We start from the raw sequence: 24,919 nt of genomic DNA on the forward strand, positions 1-24,919 counted from the left end.
TGGTCAGGTCTGGTATGGCAGTGTTATCCAGTCATAGTATGGCAGTATTGGTCAGGTCTGGTATGGCAGTGTTATCCAGTCACAGTATGGTGGTATTGATCAAGTCTGGTATGACAGTGTTATCCAGTCACAGTATGGCGGTATTAGTCAGGTGTGGTATGACAGTGTTATCCAGTCACAGTAAGGTGATATTGGTCAGGTCTGGTATAGCGGTGTTCTCCATTCACTGTGTTGCGGTATTGGTCAGGTCTGGTGGTGTTATCCAGTCACAGTATGGCGGTATTGGTCAGGTCTGGTATAGCGGTGTTCTCCATTCACTGTATTGCGGTATTGGTCAGGTCTGGTATGGCGGTGTTATCCAGTCACAGTATGGCGGTATTGGCCAGGTCTGGTATGGCAGTCTTTTCCAGTCATAGTATGTTGGTATTGGTCAGGTGTGTTATGACAGTGTTACACAGTATCACAGTATGGCGGTATTGGTCAGGTCTGGTATGACAGTGTTATCCAGTCACAGTATGGCGATATTGGTCAGGTCTGGTATGGTGGTGTTATCCAGTCACAGTATGGCGGTATTGGTCAGGTCTAATATGGTGGTGTTATCCAGTCACAGTATGGCGGCATTGGTCAGGTGTGTTATGACAGTGTTATCCATTCACAGTAAGGCAGTATTGGTCAGGCCTGGTGTGGCGGTGGTAAATGTGACATCTGGAGCTATTACCTACCAATCCTGATGCTAATTGGTGAGTGAGGATGGGGTGTCCTCAGGTTTAGTGCTTAGGGCAGCAGCAGCTGGTAATACTGCCCTGTATACATGTACTGTATAGATGGAGTAGGGGGTCCTGTATGTACATGTACTGTATAGATGGAGTAGGGGGCCCTGTATACATGTACTGTATAGATGGAGTAGGGGGTCCTGTATACATGTACTGTATGGATGGAGTAGGGGGTCCTGTATACCTGTACTGTATAGTTGGAGTAGGGGTCCCTGTATACATGTACTGTATAGTTGGAGTAGGGGGTCCTGTATACATGTACTGTATAGTTGGAGTAGGGGGTCCTATATACATGTACTGTATAGATGGAGTAGGGGGTCCTGTATACATGTACTGTATAGATGGAGTAGGGGGCCCTGTATACCTGTACTGTATAGATGGAGTAGGGGGTCCTGTATACATGTACTGTATAGATGGAGTAGGGGGCCCTGTATATATGTCCTATATAGATGGAGTAGGGGGTCTACCAGTTATTTCTGTGGATCTGTTGTGAGGCAGCTGCCCTAGCAACCATTCAGATTCCAGCTCCCTATGAAATGAAAGGTTGCTAAGACTCCCAACTGCCGTGTCTGCTGCAATGCTAATTATATCACCTGTGTGTGCAGTGAGGAGATTTTCCCATTCATTTCTATGGGGCGCTCTTCCCCCTCTCCCTTCCCTCCTGTACATCTGGCGAAGACGGGACCTTCGCTCTAACCTGCCCGGGCACCCAATGTATCTGTGTGCCAAATTTGGGGTCAAACGGTTCAGGCGTTTAGAAGTCTATAGAGGACAGACAGACAGACAGACTTTGATTTTTATGATATAGATTACTTGTGTTACTGCATCATTTTTGTAAATACGCTTCAGTACTACAATGAAACTCCAACATGTGTTAACATAGCCCTAATTTCACTGCAGAAATCAGTGCAGCAGCTGCTTCTGGCCGGTCAGAGATGGTGAATCACTCAGGGGATTGGGGGATCCAGCCAAGCCTCCTGTGACATCACAGTATGGCGGCATTGGTCAGGTGTGTTATGACAGTGTTATCCATTCACAGTAAGGCAGTATTGGTCAGGCCTGGTGTGGCGGTGGTAAATGTGACATCTGGAGCTATTACCTACCAATCCTGATGCTAATTGGTGAGTGAGGATGGGGTGTCCTCAGGTTTAGTGCTTAGGGCAGCAGCAGCTGGTAATACTGCCCTGTATACATGTACTGTATAGATGGAGTAGGGGGTCCTGTATGTACATGTACTGTATAGATGGAGTAGGGGGCCCTGTATACATGTACTGTATAGATGGAGTAGGGGGTCCTGTATACATGTACTGTATGGATGGAGTAGGGGGTCCTGTATACCTGTACTGTATAGTTGGAGTAGGGGTCCCTGTATACATGTACTGTATAGTTGGAGTAGGGGGTCCTGTATACATGTACTGTATAGTTGGAGTAGGGGGTCCTATATACATGTACTGTATAGATGGAGTAGGGGGTCCTGTATACATGTACTGTATAGATGGAGTAGGGGGCCCTGTATACCTGTACTGTATAGATGGAGTAGGGGGTCCTGTATACATGTACTGTATAGATGGAGTAGGGGGCCCTGTATATATGTCCTATATAGATGGAGTAGGGGGTCTACCAGTTATTTCTGTGGATCTGTTGTGAGGCAGCTGCCCTAGCAACCATTCAGATTCCAGCTCCCTATGAAATGAAAGGTTGCTAAGACTCCCAACTGCCGTGTCTGCTGCAATGCTAATTATATCACCTGTGTGTGCAGTGAGGAGATTTTCCCATTCATTTCTATGGGGCGCTCTTCCCCCTCTCCCTTCCCTCCTGTACATCTGGCGAAGACGGGACCTTCGCTCTAACCTGCCCGGGCACCCAATGTATCTGTGTGCCAAATTTGGGGTCAAACGGTTCAGGCGTTTAGAAGTCTATAGAGGACAGACAGACAGACAGACTTTGATTTTTATGATATAGATTACTTGTGTTACTGCATCATTTTTGTAAATACGCTTCAGTACTACAATGAAACTCCAACATGTGTTAACATAGCCCTAATTTCACTGCAGAAATCAGTGCAGCAGCTGCTTCTGGCCGGTCAGAGATGGTGAATCACTCAGGGGATTGGGGGATCCAGCCAAGCCTCCTGTGACATCACGCCCTGCCCCCTGTCTGCATCATCAGCCTGTACTCAGCAAACACACACAATGTGAGACAGAGGCATGGAATATTTGTCTCCTAAGGTGGAAGCAGGGGAGGGAGCAGGAGGCAATGTGAGACAATGTGAATTGGCACAGAGGCCATTTTTCTTCACTTCCTGGATTACAAACAGCTACCAGTATGGCAGAACCGTACAGATATGGCAATACATTATATAGACACATCTTTATAACTTTTAATGTACTTTTAATAGAAAACTCCTTATGTGGAATTCCCCTTTAAGAGCCTTATTACTAGGGATGGTCCGAACCGTACGAACCCAAACTCTCTGCAATGATTCCCGCTGTCTGCCCGCTCCGTGGAGAGGGTGGATACAGTGGGAGGACCGCCTGGAAAACTGGGATACAGCCATATTCGTAGGCTGTATCCCAGTTTTCCAGGCGGTCCTCCCGCTGTATCCACTCGCTGCACGGAGCGGGCAGACAGCGGGAATCTTATGCCGAGCAGTCGGGTTCATACGAACCCGAATCTCAACAGGTTCGGACCATCCTTACTTATTACACTGAGCGATAATCAGGCTAATTTGACCAGTTATTGCTCTGTGTAATAGAGACAACAATTAGCCCATGAAACGATTATTTCTTTAGACCCTGACCTAAAATCATTGGGCGCACATCGCTACATGTAATAGCAATGCCTGGCCAACTGGTAACGATTGAACAAACAATGAATACATTACCTGTACATGGTCTTCTCCTGTGCTCTGCATGTGTTGCAGCATTGCGGCTGCAGCTTCCGAGTGGTCTCTGAGCTGAAAGGTCACTTCTATTGTTGCAAGTGGCATCCAAGATGTGATTTCAAGCGCTGCCATTTTAAGCTGGTGCCATACTGACTCCAGATCCTCCGTGGTGCATATGGTGAAGTGTTTGCCTCCTTTCATTAATGCAATGACAAATGGGTATAGCCATCTGAAGGGAATTTTTTTCTGCTCTCCAGCAAGGATTTCAGATGTGGTTGATAAATCAGCAGTAACGGAAATTTAACATGCCCAGGATATATATATATATATATATATATATATATATATATATATATATATACACTTAGGAATAAAGGAAAAAGCATAAGGGCATACTATATGAACCAAGTGATCATTTCTTCTGCTATACCATTCTTCTTTGTTTCTATGGGGGATTAGCTGTAGTTTTTATTATTACTATTGTGGGACACATATGACTTTTTGATTATTCCATCCTATTCCAAGATAGGATGAACAAAAAAAAAACAGCAATTCAGAATTTTTTTTTTAAACCCCTAGATGAATTAGGACAAACCTGTGCGCCCTGGCCGCCTGTCACCAGACAACCCTGGGCGTACAGGTACGTCCTGGGTTATGAATCGCACTCCGAAGCAGGGCGTGCTTCATAGCAGGTGGGGGCCGGCTGCATTCAGTAGCTGGGCCCTCGCCGTTAATGACAGGCTACAGCAATTGTACTGCAACCTGTCAATAACCCCTTAGACGCCCCTTAAGCGGCGTTTAAGTGTAAGTGACAGGAGCAGCTCCTGTCATCTACCGAACAGGACCCCCACAGTGCAACTGCAAGGGTTCCCGATCTCTGTGTCGGACTGCCGGAGTTCTCTTACCTTCCTCCATGTGGTCCGATCGGCGCTCTGCTCATTGAGCTTGCCTGCCTGCCTGAAGATTGCATGTCCCAAGGGGACTTAAAGTGTGTTAAGAAAAAAAAAAGTAAAAATGTTTTTAAAAATACCCCAAAGCCCCTCCCCCAATAAAATCACCCCCCTACCCATCGTATAAATAAAACATATAAAAATAAATAAAAAAATAAACATATAATCCACTGTATCGTGCGCAAGTGTCCGATATATTAAAATATACCAATCGCCATCCCGTACGGTGAACGGCGAAAATGAAAAGAGGGGGGAAAGCGCTAGGATCACTGTTTTTTTTTTTTGTTACATTATATATAAAAAAATTATAAAAAGCGACCGATCTACATAAATATGGTATTAATAAGAACTAGAGATTATGGCGCAAAAAATAACACCCCATACAGCCCTGTAGGTGAAAAAATAAAACAGTTATAGTAGTCACAATAGGGTCATTTGATTACTAATTAATTGCAAAAAAAGGATTTAATAAAAACAAAACAAATTAGAAAATCTGGGGGCTGGGTTCACACTACGTATATTTCAGTCAGTATTGTTGTCCTCATATTGCAACCAAAACCAGGAGTGGATTAAAAACACAGAAAGGATCTGTTCACACAATGTTGAAATTGAGTGGATGGCCGCCATATAACAGTAAATAACTGCCATTATTTCAATATAACAGCCAATGTTTTAAAATAACAGCAAATATTTTCCATTAAATGGCGGCCATCCATTCAATTTCAACATTGTGTGAACAGACCCTTTCTGTGTTTTCAATCTACGCCTGGTTTTGGTTGCAATATGAGGACCACAATACTGACTGAAATATACGTAGTGTGAACCCAGCCTAGGCTGGGTTCACACTACGTATATTTCGATCAGTATATTTCAGTCAGTATTGCAACCAAAACCAGGAGTGGATTAAGAACACAGAAAGGGTCTGTTCACACAATGTTGAAATTGAGTGGATGGCCGCCATATAACAGTAAATAACGGCCATTATTTCAATATAACAGCCGTTGTTCTAAAATAACAGCAAATATTTGCAATTAATTGGCAGCCATCCACTCAATTTCAACATTGTGTGAACAGATCCTTTCTGTGTTTTTAATCCACTCCTGGTTTTGGTTGCAATACTGACTGAAATATACATATACTGACTGAAATATACGTAGTGTGAACGCAGCCTCAACCTGCATATGGCTGTGTTCGGACTGACCTATAGAATAATGTCATCATGTCGCTTAAACCGTATAGTGCATTACGTAGAGACAGGAACCCCCAATATTGCATACTTTTTTCCAATTTCACCAATTTATATTTTCATAAAGATATTTTTGGGTTCCATCATACATGTTATGGTCGAATGAAAGACGCCATTACAAAGTACACCTGTTCCTGAAAAAAATAAGCTCTTACATAGCCCTTTAGATAGAAAAATGAATGCTAGCGCTCTTAGAAGGGGAGGAAGAAAAAACTAAAGCGCAAAAAAGCAAATTGGCGCGGTTCAATGGGTCATTTTGGGCTTGGTCCTCAAAGGGTTAAGCTTTTTGCTAGTTTTGTGGTAGTGTTTACCTAGCACCTGAAGTGTTATGAAATGAAATTCTGCTGATGATGTTAACACACCATGATGGACATATCAGTACTCTACTCATAACACCCCCCTGTCCTACCCTGTGCCTCTCTGCTTTTCTTTAGCTGTAAATAGGCTTCATGAATGCCTATACCCAGTACTTTATCCTGGGCATTGGGTATGTCATCCAGCAAAGCTATTTACAGCTATAGAAGAGCAAGAAGGTAGAGAGTAGGTTAATACAAAACTGGTTAATACGGTATATGGCAGTAGATTATAGGGAATTGCTTACATTTTTCAAACAAAAGATGATAGTTACGGTTATTATTTTTACCTTTTTATTTCTTTTTATAAATGTTAACGTGTTTCAATTGTGGTGGTTTTTCTTGTTCCAAAAAAGTTTTACATCACAGGTTGGGCCAGCCAAATAAATAATTTTGTTTAAACCATGTTAAATATTTCTTATTATAATAACTACATTAAAAAAATCTGTTCCACTTTCATTTAATCTTCCTTAAATAGATTTCTACACAGCCAATTCCACAAGAAACTGGCAGAAAAGACTATGAGACCTACCAACCATTTCAGAATTCAACGAGAAATTTTGAAGACGCCTTCTTTGAAGATCAAGTGCACCACCGACCTCCTGCCACTGAGTATAATATGCATCTGGGATTAAAGTCAACTGGAAACTATGTCGACTTTTATTCTGCTGCTCGCCCTTATAGCGAACTGAACTATGAAACAAGCCACTATCCTGCCTCACCAGACTCATGGGTTTGAGACGCAGATTCAGAATCTGTGCATGTGCATGCATAACTTAAGACACTTTTTCTTGCAGATTTAATTTGTTAAGCCTGTTCCTTAGAAAGGCAGTAAATATCATTGTGGAAACTTAAATTGTGATGTTTTAGTAAGGAAAGGAATCAAATAATTTCTAGAAAGTAATTGCCAGGAGAGAGTATGTGCATTTCATGAAAGGGTACTAGAGCATAGCAGAAATCTAATGTAACAGAAGTATGCTACCCTTAAATCCTTCTTTACTTTAGGAATGGACATCTGGGAAAATCAAAGTCAATACACCAGGTGTAATGGAAGCGGTTCTGGTGTGAGGAAGTCACATTAGAAGTGTGTTGACATAGATTAAGCACAAGATTAAAGTTTACATAAATCTATGGGGAACAGTTCTTCACATTTTGTTTACTTTCCTCATTGTGAACCTAAGCTTCAAGTTGCATTAGAGGTTTCTTCTGTATAAGCAAGATGTCTCTTGCCTTTTGTTGATGCTTTGTTGTAAAGTAATTGATGTACATTACTGATACAGGAAAGTGGACTGTGTAAATTACACCAATGCCACAGTGTTCCTTCTTGAGTGGTTCTATATATTGCTTAATTTCTTCAAGATTAAATAAAAAATGTCACTATATTTTGTTTTTTTTTTTGTTTTTTTGCCCAAGTAAGTTTTAGCAAGATAAAAAAAATTGAAAGACTAAAGTACTTTTTAGCAGTATTGTATGGTCTAGTACGTGTTTTTTTTTTGTGACAACTAAACAAGTTAGTAATGTCTGGCAAATAGCATCATCATTTGTCTACAAAGTGCTTTTTTCAATACCTAAAATTTTACATGTAGATATTTGAAATAGACTTTTTTTTCCATTTTTACTGGTTTTCCTTATGATTATACAGTGTTAAAAAAAATAAATTGCAATTGATATGTCATCTATATTTGCCAAATGTGTATTTCCAAAACAAAGATCAACATTGACTGCAATTGTCTGCATGAGTGTGAATATTTTTAATTTTAATGTGATTACATTTAATCTTCCACATTTCCTACATTTTCTTTACTGATTTGGCATAATATACACATAGCACCAGTGTATGATCCAACTAGGAAGAGTCGTTTTTTTATTTACATTGATTTGTGCAATTTTACGACCAGGTGCCTTAGAGCTGTCCAGGCAAAATATAGTTGTATGATAACTCGTACTAGATTTTATTTTATTTTTTTAAATGCTGTACACCAAGAAAGTTGTTTTGTTTTTTTGTTTTAAATCATAGTAAAAATGCAGAACTCTTCAGGTGGGCAAAGGAAGATAGTCATTACCAAACAAGTATGTTCAATGTTTTACATCAAAATTCAGCTGTTCAAATCTGCCAAACAGTCAGGCTTATACAAGCATCTGCTAGTTATAGGAAGATAAGATATTACATTGAAATGTTACTGTAAGGCTATGTTCATACACAATTTTTCAGTCAGTATTTTTTCAACCAAAATCAGGAGTAGAATTGACGGGGCAAAATTTTGATGAATACATTTGCACAGTTTTGTTTTTTTCAACTTACTTCAGGTTTTGGTTGAAAAAAGACTGACAGAAATACTATGTGCAAACATAGCCATAATGTTACTACAATGAGTTCTTGTGATTTACTCACTAAAAGAGAACTTGAAAACTAAAAAAAGTTAGGCAAATGTTTTCAGTAATCTACTTTACTAGAACAGTTCCATGATATCTCGGGTAAGCAATCATGTATGTAGGTGAGAGTCTCCTACACATAAGTTATGCTGGTAGTGGGCCATAAACGTTAAGCTATGTTTCCAGAACACATTATATAAACATTATACACATTCAAAATCTGAGGCATATATAATATAATTTCTGCTGCATATTTCACTCTTTTTTTGCAGCGAATGCTGTTTTGGATACTGATTAGTCCTATTCAATGAGATAATGCATGCTGGATTCCCAGTCTATTTTGTGTGTGAAATACAAGGCAGTGTGTCATTTATGTGTATTTGAAATATGTGCCAAAAAATCTGCACCACATATCAATTTAAACTGAAGCACATCTTCTTATTTCAAACAATGGGGCTCATGCACACACCAAAACATGCAAAAACAGTAAAAACATAGCCTTATAGTAGATCGCTCAATGCAACAACTCCCTCATATAATAGCTCATATAACAGATTTTGCAGATCATTACTTTTTTGCTCAATTAATACAAAAGCTTTACATGTCTAAATTGCATTACCTTTCAAAACAAAACTGTGTACAGCTATGTTCACACCACGTCTTTTTGCTCTGTTTAAAATGACGTCCGCTATTTTGAATCTAAAATACCGGACGTCATTTAGCTGTCTAGCCTCCCCTTCCCCTAGTTTAGGTGGTTTAATTGGTCTTTGGGTGTAGCTCAATTGAGAAGTCCATTGAATTTAATAGTAAAAATGAAGAAAGAACGGCGAACAAAGAAAAACTGTGCGTGAACAACTAATAAAAATGTCCGTTATTTACAAAAGACTTTAGAAAATAATGATCGTGTTCATTATTTTGACGTCTGCGGTAAAAACGTCCATTATTCAATAATTGTGTGCATTGGACATGCGTCTTTCCATTGACTTCAGTGCCTTGCCATAGCAGTCAGTTACATCGCGGCAATAACAGACATCATTTTAAATTTCAAAATCGGACGCCTTTTCTCTATTTTTGACGTTGTGTGAACATAGCCTATGTGTGAAGAGGAAAAGACCTAACAGATGTACATAAGCAATAGAAAACATATGTAAGAAGAAAACATATTTTTGAAGCTTTTTCATCAAAGAAAACAGATAGGAATGCATGTTTGCCAAACCTCAGCATCCACACAAAATCTATAATAATACAGTCTTACTATTTTTTGGGAGACAAAACCATAATAAATGAAAACTCTTTCTGCTCTGCACTGTAAAGCTATGTTCACACAACGTCAAAAATAGAGAAAAGGCGTCCAATTTTAATATTTTAAAAAACTTCCATTATTGCCGCGATTTAACTCACTGCTATGGCAATGCATTAATCTCTGTAGTGCCGGAGCTGTGGGGACAAGTCCGGTGCAGAAAACGCTGTACTTAATAAATGTCCCCCAATGTATTAAATAACAAATGTTTTTACCCAGCACGTCAAAATGATGAACATGATCATTATTTTCGGACATCCTTTGCAAACAGCGGTCATTTTTTATTAGTTCTTTTGTCACCGTTTTTACTATTGAATTCAATGGACTTTTCAATTAAGACACACCCAAAGACCAATTAGTAAATCCAAACTAGAATAATGTGCCAACAGCCATCATTGCAAAGAAAGGCTAGACAGCTAAATGATGTCCATTATTTTAGACTCAAAATAACGGATGTCATTTTAAACAGATCTGAAAACATAGCCTAATAGTGTGACCCATAAGGTGCAGTAAATTACAGGCATCATACAGCTGCAACTGGAAATATCTCAAGTCTCAGAGGTTGAATCCCTTATATGTCAGGGTCAAAAGAAGGTGGGGGGGGAGCTTTTCTGCCATTTTATGCCTTGATTTTGCAGTAATTAAAGAGGTGGAAAGTTTCACCGGAAAATTCACGTGAAAATCTGTAAAAAAAAAAAATTACAATGGGAGAAATCAGCAGGGATGTTACTTTTTCTCATGTCATGGATTTATTAAAACCATCACAGGATAAAAGAGCTATAGAGTAGTGATGAGCGAATAGTGAGATATTCGAATATTTGATATTCGTACGAATATCCCGCGAATATTCGATCGAATATTCGATCCCATTAAAGTCTATGGAAACAAGTATTCGATTAGTGAAAAACATCTATTTGACCATTTGTAGGGTGAAACCGGAAGCTGGGGGACTTGAACGCTTATCGAATATTTATCGAATATTTGCGGGATATTCGTACAAATATCGAATATTCGAATATCTCACTATTTAATCGAATATCTATTCGATCAAACAGTATTCGCTCATCACTACTATAGAGTAAAAGACAACATCAACAAAAAAAACTATTCATAGCAGCCTGTAGAACAAAGTTGAAGCTATGAGTGTAAACTGAGGAACGGAATTACAAAGTATATTAAAAAAAAAAAAAGAACTTTTATTATATGCTCTTTTGAAAGCATCTATGAAATGTAACATCTGAGGTTATCTCTAAATACCCCAAATAAGCATATGAAAGAAGAAAAACATATCCTATTGTGGGAAAAGTGAGCATCCAAATAAACAGTTGATTACACTCAGTTCAGAACTGGAAACATTTTATAACATGTGAAATTCAGGAGCTTTGCACATAATAGCCAAACAATTAGGGTGGGTTCACATTGCGGAATTCTTGCGGATAAACTCAGCGGAATTCCGCCGTCTGTACGCGCGCACGGATGCGCGCCTTTCCGCCGGCTCCATAGACACTATTCTATGGGCCGGCTGATTCCGCATTCCGCCGAAAGAACTATCCATTTGCAGCAGAAAAGAGCATTTTTCTACATTATAGACGCATAGAGAGATCAAGGGGATTTATATATCTGACCTTTAATCTAACAGTGTCAGCAGTTTGGTACATCAATTTCAGGTGACAGATTAAAGGGGTATTCCAGGTTATTTTGATATTAATTCTACTGATTTCTCTTGTAATATAATTAATATATCTCATTGGTTTCTATAATAAATTTTGTCTCTTTCTCTCTATTTTTATGTAAGTCACGTGTTTCTGTGACGTCACCGAACCGGAAGTGTGGGGACTTCCCCGACTCGGCCGGCCTCTTGGTGTTTATGTAGTTAGAAAGCTAGCAGAGCTTTACAAACGGCCTCCCTGCGCACGGGAGGTCACATGACACCCTGTTCCCGGGCGGCCTGTCAGTGTGAAGGAGGTCGCATCCACCTCCTGTATAATCACTAAAACCCTCCACCCCCTGCCAGTATAATCATACCGATGTCTCCCCCGGCCCCCTCCATCCTGTGTATACAGTCCTTTTCAAAGATCTCTCACCCCATCCCCCGGTCTCGGCACCTCTTGCACTCAGCTGACAGGCTCTCTCTCTCTCTCTCTCGCTGTGTGTGAAGCAGGAGAGATTTCTTTCCTGCTCCGTACACAGTGCCTGTCAATTGCCCCGATAAAACTCAGCTGCCAGGAACTGTGTACGGAGCAGGAAAGAAATCTCTCCTGCTTCACACACAGCGAGAGAGAGAGAGAGAGCCTGTCAGCTGAGTGCAAGAGGTGCCGAGACCGGGGGATGGGGTGAGAGATCTTTGAAAAGGACTGTATACACAGGATGGAGGGGGCCGGGGGAGACATCGGTATGATTATACTGGCAGGGGGTGGAGGGTTTTAGTGATTATACAGGAGGTGGATGCGACCTCCTTCACACTGACAGGCCGCCCGGGAACAGGGTGTCATGTGACCTCCCGTGCGCAGGGAGGCTGTTTGTAAAGCTCTGCTAGCTTTCTAACTACATAAACACCAAGAGGCCGGCCGAGTCGGGGAAGTCCCCACACTTCCGGTTCGGTGACGTCACAGAAACACGTGACTTACATAAAAATAGAGAGAAAGAGACAAAATTTATTATAGAAACCAATGAGATATATTAATTATATTACAAGAGAAATCAGTAGAATTAATATCAAAATAACCTGGAATACCCCTTTAAGTTTAAGGGCATATGCTCATAGGCACATTGTTGTCCTGAGGTTGGGGAAAAAAAACACCATGAATAGCGCATTGCTTTTTTTCCCCTTCATAAAACTGAAGAAAATGCAGCAGTAAAAGTATAGCTGTAAATCTACGTGAAATACGTAAAATATTATGCCTACAATGCTTTTTAGTTTGTGATGTTATTACTCCTTTGAGTGGCAATTTTGGGTCAGTGGTTTTTCCCCCAAGATTCAGCATGCTCTACTTATGAATTTCACCTAATGTGTGAAAATGTCCCTCTGTAGAATTCTCACAGCTTCAAAAGAAAATCCATGTAGATGTGTGTTTACATGTTGTGCCTTTTTCTGTTTCACATTCCTCAACATGATCAAAAATGCCTTTTGTATTCTTAGTTGTATGTTCCTCATTACAGCAAAAAATACATGCACATTTTATACGCCCCCCCCCCCCCCCATCACTAAAGACAAAAAAAGTTTTGTTGCTTTTTCCAAAGCAAAAAAACGGGAAGGAGGGAAGGTTTACTGTGAGCCACGTGTAGTAAAATGGACAGTGAAATCTATTGCCCAATGTATGCAGTATTTGTAATGGTGGGGGGGCATGTGTCTCCAGGATAACTTTCAAATGTGAAAAAGAGCCTGTACTTCTAAAGCTTACCAGCATACGGCTATAAATATTTTTGGGGGTACTTCTCAAATAATACTTGACAAGCAGCAATTTCATGATAACGCCTTCACAAGGACTGACTGCACCGACTACCTGTTCAAACAGTGATCACAGTAATTTATATGGCTGCACAAAAGATGAGAGCAGCTGACAAACAAGTATCTGCTCTTTGGTTACTCCTAAAATGACACAATTTTACTATTCCTAAAATTCATCAAGTGTAAAATACCATGAACCTTATGTTAAATTTCTAGTGTGCACAAACTGTAGCAGTTTCCCATAGCAGGTAATGTTACAATGAGCACTTAAATTAATGTAACCTAAAAGATGTATCTCCATAAAAAAGTTCACTTTTTGTACTACACTGCCATTTTCTACAGAATTTCTGTGGCACTTTTAGGTTTATTTAAGTGAGTTTGTGATAAAGAACCCGTCTCATAAATTTCTCTGTAATATGGTGTTTTATTGTATCTTCCCTTCAAACCCAATAAGATTTGTGGTTATATATTCAGCTTTAATTTCAATTATAATTTTATCATAAAACTAAAGTAGGGGATCAAAATGAAATCATAGATATCTATAGAACAAAAGTTTTTACTTTGAGGTCAGTCGCTTTTCATGTATGTTTTATTCATGGCATCTTTATGAATGAGTTTAACTTAAATGCAGTGGAGTGAAGTCAACTAAATGTATGTCATATACTTAAAGTAAAAGCTTCCACAAAGTAGGATGTTGAGTTTTTTCTGTATATTGTTCTAACTCAAATTTGATTCCTGCAGACATTCTTGCAAACAATTTTAATCCTATGTATATGTAAAGTGTGATGTTTTGATTGTAATAGACACATCGTGTAGCCCTTTGTACCAAACACTTCTGTATCAAAGTGTTTCAGTTTTAGAAAATAAAGGGTAATTTATAACAGCAATAAATCATTACTCCTCTACATGCAGTTAGTGTGAAGATGGTATGGCGTATAATGTAAAACACAGAAACATTTTAGATTTTGTTTAATGAAATTCACTGATTAAAGTTTATGGACAGAACAAAACAATGTCATTGATTTATATGTAGACTTTAAGACATAGAAAACATTTTGCTGATGATATGTTGCTGCCCATAGTGATAATAACAATTTATTCCATATTTGTTATTATCTGTACAGTCTCCTTCTCCCAGTTCTGAGCTGCTGTATGCTGAAGACACAAAAACATGTGAGAGCTTCTCTCTCCACCTCCACTCCTCCCCTCTTCTGTCCTAGAAGGCTGATGCAACTTTCTGCAACTTTGTAATGCTGGGAGGATCAATGATAGTGAGTTCCTCAGCAACTTGACCTCAGATGAACATTGCCAGCATTAAAAAGAAGCTACAATGTTGGAGATAGTCAGGGACATGGGTGTTTACATCACCCGTCTCGGAAGGGAGGGGGGAGGAGGAGGCGAGATGGAAAGAAAAGCTCACACACTGTTTTTTGTATATTCAGCAGAAAACAGCAGTCTCAGAACTGGAAGAAGGAAACTGAATAGATAATAAAAAGTATAAAATGAATTGTTAGTCTCATCATGGGCAGCAACATATCAAAAGTTATGTTTGAGATGAATATCCCATTAATGTAAAATGTATGTGTCTGTAACAACTGTACTGAGTTCAGGTAGGTAATGCATCTAAGCCTGCATCTAGCACAGACTATTTAAACCTTTGCTCAAAACCCCAGCTTGCGCAAAATTGGGCAACTTTTTTTTACAGTCTGTGCCCCACTCACAAAGTGAGCGTGGAAGGGGAGAGGGGTCGAGGCCTCATTTCCTCCCCATGCCCAATATTTATTTTAATTTTTAGTGGAGATTTCATTGAGGTGTTGGTAGGGGAATAGAAGAGGATTTAACATTAGATATGCTTATGAAATACACTCTTGATAAATTCCTCTTTAATCCTTTGCAGTTGACAATACAAATAAATTCCATTATCAGCAGCACCATTTTTACTCAATTTGTTTTTTTGTTAGTTGGGATCTATGGCAAAATAATTTGGTTCATGGCATTTCTGAGACATTGTTAGCAAAATACAGAATGATGAAGGAAAACCACTTACAGGTGCATTTTTGTGTACATATTACGAATGCAGGCCCCAGGTTGGCTAAGGGTATGATGACCCAAACTGATATCTGTCATTTTCTGTCATTAGACTTATGGTGTATTACAGACACATGTTTGCATCCATACTACACGTCCCTAATACATAAAACCACAAAAAATGTCAGGACTGGTCAGGGTACACACAGAGACACAGTGGAGCCCTGACACAGGTGGTCAGCAAGCTAGGGTCAAACCAGGGGAGTCAAACACTAGTACATCTGGGCAATAAACAGAGTCAATGAGGCAAAACAGCGTAAACCCCCCCCCCCCCCCCCCCCAAAAAAAAATAAAAAATACTGACGACCAAAATATAGACCAAATAAGAAGGAAAACACATAGTCAGGGTCACAAGCTAAAGTCAGGAAACCAATAAGTCAAGATAGCTAGCACAGAGTATGAAACGAGTATAGGCACACAAGGTAATGCTATAGCAGGCATCAGGCACAGAAAATGACTTATAGGAAGCCAGGTCCTGGTCTTAGAGGTGATTGGGGCAGACAGACAAGAACTGAGACAGGAGGAAAGGGCAAAGCAATCACCGACAAAGCAAGGAGTTAACTGGAAGGTGCTGGTAAATTCACTCCACAAGATGTAGGGTGTTAACCAGAATTTGATCAATTAGGCTAAGACAGAATCCAACCATGTTCACACCAGTGAAATGCAAACATGAAAACAATTAGCAAAAACTTAACTTCTGCCGCATCGGTCTTAGCCAGCGACCAGAGCTTGAGACCAAGGGTTTATCAGCTACAGTCATGAAAAACATGCTACAAAAATTCAGGCCTAGATATATTAAAGGGTGTAAAATACACAATAGTGGAAGCACAAATCACATCCATTGATCTGATGCTAAAGCAGATAGAGATGCAGCACCCACTTGGGCCTATCTGACTAAACATACACTTTGCTTTCTGAAAAATGGGTCACTCAACACCAGATATCTCATAGCCTGAGTCCTTTGACCCCCTTATTTTCCAACCCGTCTTTTGCACCAGGCCTCACTAGCCAAATATTCCTGTTGTGGAAATGATCGGATGCTCCCAGGCTTCAAAATTTAGGAGTGGCTACTGCTGTTCCCTCACTGTCCGGCTTACAGGCCCAAAGTCCTGACAGGGTATTATCGTAGTTTGAATATAATCAATTTCGTTCTTTTGTGAATGCTTCTTTGATGCGGTCTACTTTGAGCTCAGACCTGACGGAGTTCGACAACTGGATCTTGTCTGACGAGGAGAATACAGGGACAGTGTCACCGATGTATTCATTGGTCATATCCATTTGCAACTCAACCAGAGCACCCTTTTTTGCAGCCTGGGAAAGGGACCTCGGTGTCTCTTTCTCATTGGAAGATATTTTCAAAATGTGCACCTTTTCCCATGGCCTGTCCCTGGACTCCCAAGCGAAAGAAAAGAGTTATAAAATTCTGTCTAGATGGTACAGGTGCCCCACTCTTTTGAACCATATTTACCCAGAGGTGTCGGATAGATGTTGGCGATGTACCACGGAGGAGCTCCATTTTACATATTTAGTGGAGCTGTGACAAATTAAGACCATTCTGGGATGGTGTCCTGAAGGTCTATGAGGCTTATTCAGGAAAGACATTGGCAAACACACCACAAACTGTATTGCTATCTTTGCTACCTGGTACGCTGACAGGCCAGAAAAAAGGCATGCTGAGACACTTTTTAGCGGCAGCCCGTACAGTGATTCCGCAGCACTGGAAGACCACACATACCCCGTCTCTGTCTGAGTGGTATAGTGAGCTTGAAAACATCTAAATAGCTGAAGAGCTGGTGGCTGAGGCACAGGACTGTTCTGGAAAATAATCGAAGATATGGAATCCCTGGATTATGTTTGTGGACTCCCCAACCGCTAAAAAAAATCCCCACAAAAATAATGAGGCTCTTGGTTACCATTTGCAAACAGTGTAAACCACCCCACCACGATAAGGTATCCTTATATCGGGGCAGACCCTACACTGTACTATGGCCTTTCCATTACGTATATGTATATACGCCTATGTTCTCAGCATGCAGGATCCGTCTTATACCTGCAAAAATAATTGCACCACCTGGGTGGGATGGGTGTAGTGCACGACCAAGTAGAGGCAGCCACTCCCCCATCTGGAACACCGAAAAAAAGACAAGTTTGGTAAGCTCTCCTAGAACACCATTCACACTAGGCAGGAGCACATTGCTATGGCTTAAATTGTACACAAAAACACAGAAAAATGCAACAACTCACTGCAATGGCAAGATATAGACCCACTACAGACATGAAAATAGTTAAAAGCAGCCCCCCTCCCCAACTGCTAAAAATAATTCCCACAAAAATAATGAGGCTCTTGGTTGCCATTTGCAAACAGTGTAAACCACCCCACCACGATAAGGTAGCCTCATATCGGGGCAGACCCTACACTGTACTATGGCCTCTCCATGGTGCCTATGTTCTTGGCATGCAAGATCCGTCTTATACCTGCAAAAATAATTGCACCACCTGGGTGGGATGGGTGGAGTGCACAACCAAGTAGAGGCAGCCACTCCCCCATCTGGAACACTGAAAAAAAGACAAGTTTGTTCAGCTTTCCTAGAACACCATTCACACTAGGCAGGAGCCTATGGCTGAAATTGCTATGGCTGAAATTGTACACAAAAACCCAGAAAAATGAAACAGCTCACCGCAATGGCAAGATACAGACCCACTACAGACATGAAAATAGTTAAAAACTATTTTCATGTCTGTAGTGGGTCTGTATCTTGCCATGGCAGTGAGCTGTTGCATTTTTCTGTGTTTTGATGTCTGTGGACTCTCCTAATTTCACCAACTTGGTTCGTTGACTCACCCTTTCTCTGAGACTATTCGGGACACGTTAGTTCCAATTTTATTGACGCCTTGCAACCCCCTTTTCTGCCCCCCCCCCCCCCCCCCCCGTTTTGTTTGTTCTTTTCCTTGCCATTCTTTATACTTTCCTTGTGTCTCTTTGCCCTCTGTGGGTGTGTATTATGTCTTGTCTATTGTAGCCATATTTGTTAGTGTCCAGGCTTTTTGGCTGTAGTCGGTGCCAGGACTATTTAGAGCGGATCACAAACTTTTCCCCACTGGAATTTCTTTGCTGTTTGGGCATGACGCTAACATTTCTATTTTGCTGAACTAGCGCGGCTCCACGAGGTCTGCTGTTATTATTCTTTCACCCATGCTGTTGCTTATTGCCCATTACATCTACTTGTATATTTCTTATTTGTATTGTCTATACAAAACGGTTCATGTATCCGTGTGAAAACTTGAAGAATTTAATAAACTGAGAGTTAAAATAAAATACACACTAGTGTAAACTGCCCACAGCATCTAAACACAGCTCAGCTTGCATTTTACTAGAGCTGAGTTGTGATTGGTTACAATATGTAATTTACACAAACGAGATTGTTTATCAATAACCTGAAATCGTTCACCATATTACACAGATCGAGAATCGTTAGTTACGATTGTTACTATAATCGTTATTGTGATCATTACTATGATCGTTTATTCCTTCTGATCCCAGAAAAACAATGAACAATGTGCAATTACACTGAACGATTAGTGAAAAAACGCGGAACTTAAGTGAACGAAAGTGGAATTTTAGTGAACGATTAGCGAACGATTAACGATAATTTTAGGTTCAGATCTAAATCAACGATCAATGACATACGAACGATTTTTCGATTGTTGCCTGCAATTACACAGAACGATTATCATTTAAATTCAAACGATTTAGCGATTTTCCGCACGATAATCGTCCCATGTAATAGGGCCCTTAGTTACATAGTAAGTACAGTTGAAAAAAAATCAACTGAGTACAGTTGAAAAAAAATGTCCATCAAGTTCAACCAAGGAGGAGGATGGATGAAGGGGGGGTGGGGGGGTTGATGTGTACATTTTATACATATGCATTTATGTTATTTTGATCTAGGAACTTGGCATTGTTGAACGGCGTGTGAACATAGCCAACAACTAATCAAAAACGCCTGTTGTTTGCAAAAGACGTCCGAAAATAATAATCATGTTCATTATTTTGATGTCCGCGGTAAAAACGTCTGTTATTCAATGCATTGTGTGGACGTCTATATTCCCATTGACTTCAATGCATTGCCATTGCAGTCAGTTAAATCGCGGCAAAAACGGACGTTTTTTTAAATATCAAAATCGGCCACCTTTTCTCAATTTTTGACGTTGTGTGAACATAGCCATACTCAGCTTTCTCTTTGTCTCCTGTAATTAACTCCCCGTCACCATTATTTAGGAGACCTGCTCTGACAGGAGTACATGCTCTGACCTAGGTTTGAATATATTTGAAGAATTTTTTGGAATTTCTATTGCTATCTATGGCCACCTGCCTTTCATTGTGAATTTTTTATGCTTTTATTACCATTTTACATATTTTATTAAGCTCTTTAGGATTTTTAAAGGCTACAGCTGACCCCTCTGATTTGTATTTTTTGAATGCCCCTTATTTGTCCTTTATAGCCCTTTAGGTCAAAGCCAATTTTCGTTTTTGCACTTTAGCTTTTTCCACTTTATGTTTAAAGGGCCATAGCACTTGCAATTTTTCACCTAGAGACCCACATGAGCTCTTATTTTTTGCGAAACCAATTGTACTTTGCAATGACAGGCATGATTTTTCCATAACATATGCTGCGAAACTGGAAAAAAATCATTTGCGCTGTCAAATTGAAAAAAAAAAGGAATTTGTTTTTATTTCGGGGAGTTTTGCATTTACGCCGTTCGCCCTATGGTAAAACTGACTTGTTATGCATGTCCCTCAAGTCGTTACAATTACAACGATATGTAACATGTATAACTTTTATTGTATCTGATGGCTTGTAAAAAATTCAAACCATTATTAACAAATATATGTTCCTTAAAATCGCTCCATTCCCAGGCTTATAGCGCTTTTATCCTTTAGTCTATGGAGCTGTGTGAGGTGTCATTTTTTGGGCCATGATGTGTTCTTTCTATCGGTACCTTGATTGCGCATATATGACTTTTTGATCACTTTTTATTACATTTTTTCTGGATTTGATGTGACCAAAAATGCGCAATTTTGCACTTTTGAATTTTTTGGCGCTGACGCCGTTTACAGTGCAAGATCCGGAATGTGATTAATTAATAGTTCGGGCGATACTAAATATGTTTATTTCTTTCTTTCTTTATTATTATTATTATTATTATTATTATTTATAAAATGGGAAAAGGGGGGTGATTTGGACTTTTAATGGGGGAGGGGATTTTTTTATTAATAAAAAAACATTTTTTTTCTTTTATTTTTACTTTAACTAGAAGTCCCTCTGGGGGACTTGTATATAAACAGCACTGATCTCTCATAGAAATCAATGCTGTGTATATACACAGCAAAGATCCATCAGATCGGTCATAGATTGCTATGGCCTGCTGCAGGCCTAAGCAATCTGTTGCCGAGTCGGGATCAGTATCATCCCGACGCTGAGGCCCGGCACGGGCAGAAGAACGGAGATCCGTCCCACTAGACACCAGGGACAGGGAGAGCACAGCATCTAAGTGCAGCTGTCAGGTTTGACAGCTGCACTTAGAGGCTTAATTAGCCGGCGCGGCAACGGGACTCGCGCCGGCTAATAAAGGCACTGCCCGGCTGCACATGTCAGCCGGGATCAGCGCCGTTCAAAGCGGGGTCCCGGCGGGACCCCACTCTGAACACCCCCCTGCGGCACCATGACGTATCAGATACGTCATGGGTCGCTAAGGGGTTAAACCTCGGTTATAAGCCATGTGGGATTTGATTTTAAGTGTTTATATTTGTTACCCATAGGAATAAATTTTGTAGTACAGTTATTCAATGTGGATTTGAAGATTTCCTATTTATTAGCTGGATCAGTATGTGACAGCAGCCGCTCCCAGTCTATGCCCTGAAGCCCTTAACCCATAAAAATCGTCCCTTTATGTTTTTGCCCTCCCAACATGTCTTTGTTTTCTACACTTCAAGCTAAAATCACTATATTGTGGTCACTGTTACCCAGGTGTTCATGGACAGTGACATCCCCAACCAGCTCAGCATTGTTAGAAATAACCACATCCAACAAGGCATCACTTCTTGTAGGCTCCTCCACAAACTGGCCCAGGAATTAAGAAATTCTCTCCCCTTTGTGGTTTTAGCTAAACCGTGAGTCCAATCTATCTCTGGATGGTTGAAATCACCCATTACTACTACTGTCCCCTCCCTGGGTGGCCCGCTGTATTTGCAATGCAGCTGAGTAATCAGCGGAGTAATATTGGGGGGTCTATAGATTACACAGAAAATAATTTTTTCCAGTGTTTACCTCTCACAATGATTCCACATCCATCTTCATCATACATAAAAATTTTTACACTCGCTTTAATATAATTTCTAACATAAATACACACTCCTCCTCCCTTTCTGTCTACCCGGTCCCTTTAATCCCTAAATATTGACAGCCCAGTCATGTGAGGAGTCCAGCAATGTCTCAGTGACACCAACTATATCAATGCGTTCCTCCAAAGCCAAAACCAAAGGTGTAAACACAAAGCACAGACAAGACAAATAAATAAATAAATAAATACAGAAAATTAACAAGCCAAGGCACAGAACTTAGTGGGCAATAAAGTACAAAATCAGAACCCAGAGAATAGCCAGTAGCAGAGGGTCAGAATACACAAGATTAAGAAAGACAAGAGAAAATGCCTGCATGCTCAAATGAACTAGTGAACTGTTTATAGGATGTCATGAAGCACAGTGGGAATTTGCCAAAGGGAATCTTAAAGGGATTCTGTACCCACAATCTGTCCCCCCAAACTGCTTGTACCTTCAGATAGCTGCTTTTAATCCAAGATCTGCCCTGGGGTCCGTTCAGCAGGTGATGCTGTCATTGTCCTAAAAAAACAACTTTTAAACTTAGATTGTGTATACATTAGTCTGGCACAACCTCTCTGTCCCTTCTCGCCACCCTTCTCATCGTTAGGAATGCTCCAGGCAGATTTTCTACTATTCATCAGCTGTGTGAATACTGAACATGGGCTGGATTGTTAAGACACCTGTGGCATTCCTAATGATGAAGAGGGTGGGGAGGAGGGACAGAGGGGTGGTGCAAAGTAAGGGCACAGATACTCTAAGCCCCGGCCGTTGGGCACGGGGCTGCAAGTTGTTTTTAAGGACAATAACTGCATCCCCTGCCGAACGGACCCCAGGACAGATCTTGGATTAAAAGCAGCTATCCGAAGGTACAAGTGGTTTGGGGGGGTCAAATTGTGGGTACAAAGTCGCTTTAAGGTGTAGATTCTTTGTAGACAACCATACTCGACCAGGTAAGCGTCTTTTATTTGCCTGCCATTTCTGATACTCCTGGACCCAAACTATGCACAGTTGCTGATAAGTTTGGTGGTAGGACATTTTAGTTGTGGAGTTCACCCAGTTATTTATTGCAAACTCCATGAGGGGAAGAAACTTCTTCCAATCCTTTTGAGCATCGAATACACGAAACAACTCTGGAATTGATCAAGAATCTGAATAAGTCTCTAAATTAGAGAAAGACTGAGAAACCCCCAGATGACCACCATAATTTCTTCCAAAATCTGGAACCAAACTGTGCTCCCTGATCTTACACAATACTCTCTGGTACAAAATGCAGGTGAAGTATGAGGTTCATGAAAAGTGAGGCTAGAAGTCGGACATTGAGAAAGCATGACACTTGTCTTCAGTTGAGGTGTTGTGTACAATTAAAGCGACCCTGTAGCCACAATCTGCCCCCCCCCCCCCCCCCCGCAGGGCCGGTTTTAGACTAAATGTGGCCCTGGGCAAAGTTGAAGGTGGGGCCCCATATGCTGAAATATTGTAGCAACAATTTAAGGTCCCCATACATTTTACACTTTTGTTGCTGGTACCTGTTGTTCCTGGTGGGTTCGGCCATCAGTGTAAGGTGTATGGGGCTCTCTGGACAGTCTGACAGATGATATCAGTGGACATAGGGGGTCGAGCTTGATGGAAAATCAACGCCCAACCTCTTTGTTCTCAGAGAGATAAGCCGCCATCAGATCTGTATGGCTATGGCTTTCCCCTCTCATAGAGAACACAAGAACACTCAGGTGTGCCAAATTTCTGTGTATGGGGAGGACTGGACGGATTGGGAGAGATAATTGTCAGCTGAAGGATTGTTCAGCCAGCAGTTATTGGAAGTGTACGGCCACTTTTAAGGCCGTATTACACTGCCTGATATTCCGCAGAAGTGAGCGCCAATCTGGTAGAATGGAGCTCGCTTAGAGAGCCTACTACATGGCTCTTTTATGATGTCTTTTACATGTCGGGACTGCCGCTACATGCCAGGACTGCCCCTACATGCCAGGACTGCCCCTACATGCCAGGACTGCCCCTACATGCCGGGACTGCCCCTACATTCTGGGACTGCCGCTACATGTCAGGACTGCCGCTACATGTCGGGACTGCCCCTACATGCGGGGACTGCCGCTACATTCTGGGACTGCCGCTACATGTCAGGACTGCCCCTACATTCTGGGACTGCCGCTACATGGCGGGACTGCCGCTACATGCCGGGACTGCCGCTACATGTCAGGACTGCCGCTACAAGTCAGGACTGCCGCTAGTGGTGTAAACACAAGAACTATTTATATGAATTGCTTTAAAAAAATAAAATAAAAAAATCACTATAATCAGGACCAAATATTACCTCCATACCGTTTATTAAGAAAACACACTATATATAGGCCAATATTACCACCATAAAGTGACCGCCCCATAATGACTCTATATACACTATATACAGACCAATATTACCACCATAGAGTGACTGCCACATAATGACTCTATACACACTATATACAGACCAATATTACCACCATAGAGTGACCACCGCATAATGACTCTATATACAGACCAATATTACCGCCATAAAGTGACCGCCCCATAATGACTCTATATATACACTATATACAGACCAATATTACCGCCATAAAGTGACCGCCCCATAATGACTCTATATATACACTATATACAGACCAATATTACCGCCATAGAGTGACCACCGCATGACTCAATATACACTATATACAGACCAATATTACCGCCATAAAGTGACCGCCCCATAATGACTCTATATATACACTATATACAGACCAATATTACCGCCATAAAGTGACCACCGCATGACTCTATATATGGACCAATATTACCGCTATAGACTGACCACTGTATAATGAATGACTCTATATACACTGTATACAGACCAATATTATGTGGCTGTCAGTCTATGGCTGTACTATTGGTCTGTATATAGTGTATATATAGAGTCATTATGTGATAGTCAATCTATGGCAGTAATGACTCTATATATACACTATATACAGACCAATATTACCGCCATAGGCTGACCACCACATAATAACTCTATATACACACTATATACAGACCAATATTAACGCCATAGATTGACCACTGCATAATGACTCTGTATCCAGACCAATATT

General features: G+C 40.7%; 1 protein-coding gene across 1 annotated transcript in view; it reads left to right on the plus strand.

The window, feature by feature from the left end:
- Positions 1 to 7,573, plus strand: part of CTNND2 (catenin delta 2) — an 891,951-nt gene extending 884,378 nt beyond the window's left edge. The window contains exon 22 of the mRNA XM_069958560.1: positions 6,685 to 7,573. Coding sequence (XP_069814661.1) covers positions 6,685 to 6,945 — 261 coding nt within the window. The 3' untranslated portion in view covers positions 6,946 to 7,573. The remainder of the gene's footprint in view (positions 1 to 6,684) is intronic.
- The last annotated feature ends 17,346 nt before the right edge of the window (positions 7,574 to 24,919 follow it).

The sequence above is a fragment of the Dendropsophus ebraccatus genome, chromosome 2 (assembly GCF_027789765.1).
Source record: "Dendropsophus ebraccatus isolate aDenEbr1 chromosome 2, aDenEbr1.pat, whole genome shotgun sequence".
Lineage (NCBI taxonomy): Eukaryota > Metazoa > Chordata > Amphibia > Anura > Hylidae > Dendropsophus > Dendropsophus ebraccatus.